This window comes from Sinocyclocheilus anshuiensis, unplaced genomic scaffold (assembly GCF_001515605.1).
Source record: "Sinocyclocheilus anshuiensis isolate Anshui unplaced genomic scaffold, SAMN03320099.WGS_v1.1 scaffold143, whole genome shotgun sequence".
NCBI lineage: Eukaryota > Metazoa > Chordata > Actinopteri > Cypriniformes > Cyprinidae > Sinocyclocheilus > Sinocyclocheilus anshuiensis.
In genome coordinates this window covers 383,800-390,886 of record NW_015548197.1, presented here as the reverse complement: position 1 = coordinate 390,886, position 7,087 = coordinate 383,800, and the positions used below count along the sequence as shown (strand labels likewise).

General features: G+C 31.5%; 1 protein-coding gene across 3 annotated transcripts in view; it reads left to right on the top strand.

The window, feature by feature from the left end:
• LOC107653227 (zinc finger protein 341-like) overlaps nucleotides 1-5,142 on the top strand; it is an 18,780-nt gene extending 13,638 nt beyond the window's left edge. For 2 of the 3 annotated variants that reach the window (XM_016439899.1, XM_016439897.1), the window contains exons 12-16: nucleotides 1,409-1,541; nucleotides 1,727-1,838; nucleotides 1,904-1,974; nucleotides 3,249-3,467; nucleotides 4,690-5,140. In XM_016439899.1, the coding sequence (XP_016295385.1) occupies nucleotides 1,409-1,541; nucleotides 1,727-1,838; nucleotides 1,904-1,974; nucleotides 3,249-3,467; nucleotides 4,690-4,919 (765 nt within the window). In that variant the 3' untranslated portion in view covers nucleotides 4,920-5,140. Of the gene's footprint in view, nucleotides 1-1,408; nucleotides 1,542-1,726; nucleotides 1,839-1,903; nucleotides 1,975-3,248; nucleotides 3,468-4,689 lie in introns of all 3 variants that reach the window. The other variant, XM_016439898.1, reaches the window with a different exon arrangement.
• Nucleotides 5,143-7,087: the final 1,945 nt, after the last annotated feature.

Below are 7,087 nucleotides of genomic sequence, written 5' to 3'. Positions count from 1 at the left end.
ACACGACCCCCACACACACACACACACACACACACAATTACTTACCAACTACTACAGGTCAGACACACACACACACACACACACACACAAACAAACACTTACCAACTAATACAGGTCTCACACACACAATCACTGATCAGCTACTACAGGTCACACACACACACACACAATCACTTACCAACTACTACAGGTCAGACACACACACACACACACAAACAAACAATCACTGACCAGCTACTACAGGTCACAGTGATAAGACTAAGAGGTTAAACTCTGCTCAGATCTGAATGTGTCGTTGTTGTTGTTTTTGTGTTCAGATGTATGAAGTGTCAGAGTAAATATTCCACACAGGAAGCTCTGGAACAACATCTCCTGAACGCCACACACAATTACCCCTGTCCACACTGCCAGAAGGTCAGCAATATTTCAGTATTATTTACATAATATTATAGTATTTCTTAATCTTTTATATTTATATTTCTTTATTTTTATATTTTCACTTTTCATTTTATTTGAAGTTTTAGTCATTTTGTTATGTGCTTGTCATTTTATAATTTTTTATATATATTTCTTTTTACCTTTATTTTATTTATACTTCGGTTTTAGTAATAAAAAAAAAAAAGAAAGTTTAAGTTTTACATCTAATATTTACATTTTATTTCAGCTTTATTTCAATTAAATCTTGTTTATATATATTTCTATTTAACTTATATATATATATATATATATATTTTTTTTTTTTCATATTTTGTAATTTTAGTGCTTCAGCTTAAACTTACTGAAGTCGGTTGCCAAGGCAACATTTCTAATTTGTTTGTTTGTTTGTTTTTTTAATTTAAGTTTTTCATCTAATATTCATATTTTATTTCAGCTTCATTTCAGTTAACAAAAAATATTTTATTTTAAATGTTTTAGTATTATTCAATACCATTATTGTATTTAATACTTTGAATTAGCCTTTATTTCTATTCTCGGTTTTTAATTTTAAGTTTTAGTAATTTTGTTATGTGCTTTTGTCATTTTTAGTATTTTTTTAATGTTACTAGTTTTAATGTTTTTTTTTTTTTTTTAAGTTAGTTGTCAAGGCAACATTAAATGTAACTTTTTCATCTAATATTCATATTATATTTTATTTTATTTCAGCTTCATTTCAATTGATGAAAAGGATTTTTAATGTTTTTAGTTTAATTTTAATTCTAACTACCATTATAAAGTGTTAAGTTTTTCATGTAATATTTATATTTTATTTAAAGTAAAAAAAGATTTTTAATAGATTTAGTTTTAGTTAATAATAGCACACTGCAGAAGGCACCAGAGGAGTCAGCGCCTGAACATTTCTGTTCAAAGAATCATATTGAAGAATCAAGAATCAAATGAAACATATGGTGAATGTGTTTGTATCTGTCAGGTGTTTCCGTGTGAGAGGTATTTCCGCAGGCATCTCTCCACTCACGGCGTCGGCGGCAAATTCAAATGTCAGATCTGTAAAAAGTTCTTCAAAACAGAGCACTACCTCAAACTACACACAAAGATCCACTCAGGTACAGTATTTTACTCGTAAACACAGTTTTAGTCTTATATAGTTGAGTTTATGAAGGATCTAGAAAGATTGAAGTCCCACAAACAGATGAGTTAATGTATTAATTAGCTTTGATTGAGTAATAAACTGAATTTATTTTGAGTCTGATGTATTAGTGCCGTAAAGTGAGATTTAGTTGTTTTGCAGGAGAGAAGCCGTATAAATGCTCCGTCTGTGAGGCCACGTTCAACAGGAAGGACAAAGTGAAGAGACACATGCTGATTCACGAACCCTTCAAGAAGTACAAGTGTCCCTTCAGGTGAGTGACGGCAGAGAAACATCCGTGTGATGTGAATGTGTTTGATGATTTGATTTCTGTGGCAGGACTCATGTGGGCTGCACTAAAGAGTTCAACAGACCCGACAAACTCAAAGCTCATATTCTCTCACATTCAGGTGAGGATGATGAAGTCTGAACTTTAGTACTTCAGTTTTTCATATAATATTCAGCCTTATTTTAATGAACGAAACTGATTTTAATATAGTATTATTCATATACTATTATAGTATTTATTAATAATGTTAGTATTATTCATATACTATATTATAGTTTTAGTCATTTTAGTTTACGTTTTAGTCATTTTTGTTTTTTATTTCTATTTAGTTTTATTACATTTTGGTTCTAGTTTTAGTCATTTTAGTTCTTTAGTTTAAGATTATTTTCTAATTATCATACATTTTCAAGTGTTACGTTTTTTTTTATTTTTCATGTAATAGTTTTATTTTATTTTTACTTTTTAATAGATTTAGCTTTGGTTAACAATATATTGTAGTATACTATACTATTTTGTATTTTTATATGCTAATATTCATATTTTATTTTATTTCAGCTTTATTTCAATTAACTAAAATAGTTTTTAATAGTTTTAGTCAATGTTATTTTACAATCATTGAGACACTAATAGTTTTTATTAATATTTTGAATTGGTTTTCATTTTTATATTGTCCATTTTCTTTTTAATTTGAGTATTTTTGTTGTGTTTTTGTCATTTTTATTAGTCTTTTTTAATAATTCTATATTTTAAGTTTTATTTCAGTTTTTGTTGTTACTTTAGTACAAGGTAAAGTTTAGAAAAGTTCACAAACCCCTTTCGATTAAAATCTGCATTTATTATATATAAATATAAATCTGCATATTGTGTATGAGATTTAATATAATATATATATATATATATATATATACACACACACACATTACTTTTTTATTAAAAACTATATATAATATAATGTAATATATAATATACTCATAATATGTGAATACATATGCAGCCAAATATATATATATATATATTTATGTGTATGTGTATGTGTGTGTATATATATATATATACACACACACACACACACACACACACATATATATATATTAGTTTTTAAGCATATATATTCAAAATTATTATTCAATTCTATTATTCTAAATATTAGTCTTTACTTAAAAAAATACTTAAATTATAATCAGGAAATATTTTCTTGGCAAAAACCCTTAATATCTTAGTAATAGCTTTGCTTATCAGGTGAATTTATCTTGTTTTTATGGACATTTCAATACTGTTACTGCAAAACAAGGCAAAGATACTCTAATAAATGTTATTTGTTGTTGTTGAGTAATGTGGAACTGTATAATAATGTATGAAGGGAATGTAGGTATAATCTCTTTGTCTCTCCTGCAGGTATAAAGCCGTATAAGTGTCAGTTCTGTCAGAAGTCGTTCAGTCGTCGCGCTCACATGCTGGAGCATCAGCGCTCGCACACCGACAACTACCGCTTCCGCTGCGCCGCCTGCAACAAGGGCTTCACCCGCCACAAATACTACAGCGATCACAAGTGTCCGCTGGCGGGGGCCGCGCAGGGTGCAGACCGGACGCCGGGACGGGACAACAGCGGCCAGGGTAAATACACACACACCTTAAAGGGACAGTTCACCCAAAAATGAAAATTTGCTGTTAATTTACTCACCCTCTGGCCATCCAAGATGACATTTTACATATTCAGTAGAACAGTAAAGAAGATTTTTAGCTGAAACTGTGATCCTTGGTGATTCATAAAATGCAAGTAAACAGCTACTGGCACTTTGAAAGTCAAAAAAGCATATACAGGCAACACAAAATGAATCCCTGTGGCTTCTGATGATATATTAAGGTCTTATGAAGCGAAATGATCAGTCTGTGCAAGAACCTGAATATTATTTACAACATTATTACCTGTAATCCAGAGCCTCTAGACAAACTAGGAAATCAGATTCTTTTCCGCAAACTGATTCTTTCAAACAGTTCGTTTCAATGAACTGGTTCAATTCACTAGTTCATTTACATAATCACGCAGTGATGTAAAGTATACGCGATTATATTATTAAAGCACCCAATAATAATGTGAAATGTGGATGTTTTACATGTCTAAAGCATATAAACAGAATAAACTAGTCTTCATCAGCTCACCTTTGTACATAAACAATGAGAAACCCTAATAACATTAATTATTAAGTTCGGTTCACTCATGCTCATATCAGCGGCTCATTCAGTCCGAGTCGAACTGTTTCCTCAGTTCAGTGACTGGTGAATGATTCATTCATCACAGGATCAGATGTGCTGGTATTTCGGCTCATTTTGACTGAGTAACTTGTAGATCTGTGCTGCTTGAGCCACAAACTGTTTCAGATGATTCAGTCCGATTTGGTGAACTGATTCAACTAAAAGAAGAACTGATTCGTTTGTGAACCGGACATCACTACGAACCGTTCGCCTGAGGCTCTGGATTATGTTGTAAATAATGTTCAGTTTCTTGCACAGACCAATCGTTTCGCTTCATAAGACCTCAATATATCGTCAGGAGCCACGGGGATTCATTTTGTGTTGTCTGTATGTGCTTTTTTGACTCTCAAATTGACGGTAGCATTGACTTGCATTTTGTGAATCTCCAACGAGCAGTTTCAGCTAAACATATTCGTTACTGTTCTGCTGAAGAAAAAAAGTCACCTACATCTTGGATGGCCTGAGGGTGAGTAAACTAACAGCACATTTTCATTTTTGGTGAACTCTATCTTTAACATGCAACTAGTGGAATTAACGAGTCATTACAACCTCAACAAAACAACATCTTTTGTTATTTCCTCAGACACAGGAGACAGATCTCCTGCCGCGGAGCCTGACGAACGTGGAGAAACCGAAGAGGAGGACGAGGATAATGACAGCCAGACGCAGCAGGATGAAGAACGTGAGCAGATGAGAGGAGAGGAGGAAGAGGAAGAGGAAGAGAGGAGCGAGACGAGACTGGATCACATGCAGGAAGACGACAGCGCCGTCAGACTGCTGTCTGAACCCATGTGCTTCCAGACGGGCGACTGATGAACATTTTACAAACGTGCATCACACTGTTTACATAGCGTCGGCTTTCAGTCATTTTTAAAAGCATAAATGATGATTTCCTTCATTGTTCAGATCCCTGTTGCTGATCTTTAATATTTGATTTGTTTTATATTAAAACATTATTATAAGCTGATTTCTTTTTTTCTTGCATTTGTTGAGATGAACTAAGACTGTAACCTAATCGATACGGTTTCAAATAAATATGAATCTGAATTTCTGCACATTTGCAGTACAATTATTATGTATTGTCCATAAATATGCATGATATATATTTATAATGCTTGTCCATAAATCATGCAATTTATGGGATGTGGGCCAAAAACATTATAAAGCAATGTTGTAATTGTTAACAAAAAGTAAAACTAATAATCATTTTCTTTAAAAATAAAATAAAAGTATTAGATGAAAAACTTCAACATTCTTTTTCATTTAGTTGCCAAGGCAACATTTCTAATTTAATATTTTCTATGTTTAAGTACTAACATTACTAAAACAAAAACTGAAATAAAAAAAGCTAAAAAAGAAATAAACTACAGATATTTAAAAATATTATAAGATTAAATAATATTAGATGCAAAACTTCACCTTAAACATATTTTATTTCCCTTAGTTGCCAAAGCAACATTTCTAATAAAAAAATGTTGTAAGTACTAAAATGACAAACTAAAACTGAAATAAAAAATGAAGCTAAAATGAAGTATTAAAAATAATAAAAAATAAACTAAAAATACAATTATTTTCAGTAAAAAAAAAAAACAATAATAAAATATAAATATTTGATAAAAACCTTCACTTTAAGCTTATTTTAGTTGCCAAAGCAACATTTCTAATTTTATATTTTTTAGGTTTTTTTTTTTTTCTAATTTTATTTTTTTAATTACTAAAACTGAAATAAAAACAAATTAAAACTGAAAAGAAATATAAAAAAAAAAAATAATAATCTTTTTTTTTGTAATATATATATTAAAAATTAAAATAAAATATAAACAGATGCAAAATGTAAGGTGTATTTTGACACCTTAAGCGTATTTATTTCAGTTAGTTGTCCAGTTTTTTTTATCCATTAAAATGTAATGTTTTGTGAGGTTTTATGCCAGAAGCGTTGTGTTTTTAAGATGCCATATCAAGTTAAAAGCAGTTCAACTTTTGCAATAAAATGTCTGGAAACCCCTGCATTTGTTCAGTTTAGTTTGATTGTGCCTCATCCGTGTGGATTTAATGCTAATGCTCAATATTTTGCATTACAAACAGCATCCAGGTCTCAAAAACACCAGACATTTTCCCATAGAGTTATTTATTCAGCTGCTGAACATCTTTTCACATTTGACTATACATACAAATCAACGCTAGTAAATAAACTCGGAAACGACCATGAAAGAGGCCACTTCTACTTTATACTAAAATCATCTGATTAATCTGAAGAGAGAGGAGAGTATTCACACCATGTACAGGATTCAGTTCATATACAGAGTTAAAATGGTCTGGTTTTCATGGATCAGTTGGAAAAAAAAAGAAAAGTCAAAATGAGAGCCGGATCACATATATACCATCGTCCCGAGGATTTCACTGGTTAAATTCTCATTCAAACGGTAAATTGGATTAAAAATAGCTGTTTAAATAAATATTTGATGTTGATTTATTTTCTGAAAATCTAAAAGATCCTCCCTGACACCCTTAAACAGTCATCCAAATGAGTCTTCATATTATTACCCATAATGCAACGTGCTGAACCACAGCTATACGCTTTATAGCAGGACTTTTGGGCTCCTCCAGTGGTTTAGACTAGAATCACTTCAAATAATTCATGAAACATGAATTATCCTACGATCTGAACAGCCCAAGAGCTTCCAGAATACTTAAAAAGCTGCGTTTAAAGCAGCCGCCCTATAGAACTAGAGCAAATTTAGGCCCAAATAAACTCACATTATCGCTTCAGGGATTCATGGCCAGCGCCGTGTCTGAAAGTGACACAATTTCAGTTCATTTCAGAGAAATCATTTAGTAATGTGAATCTGTGCTCGAGAACCAGAGCGTGAAATCAGACACACTGGAGACCAAGAACAAGGATGTCCTAAAATCACTCGAGTCATTTTTTATCATTTTAGAAATGTCAACGCCATGTTTCACCTCAAAACACACACACAAAT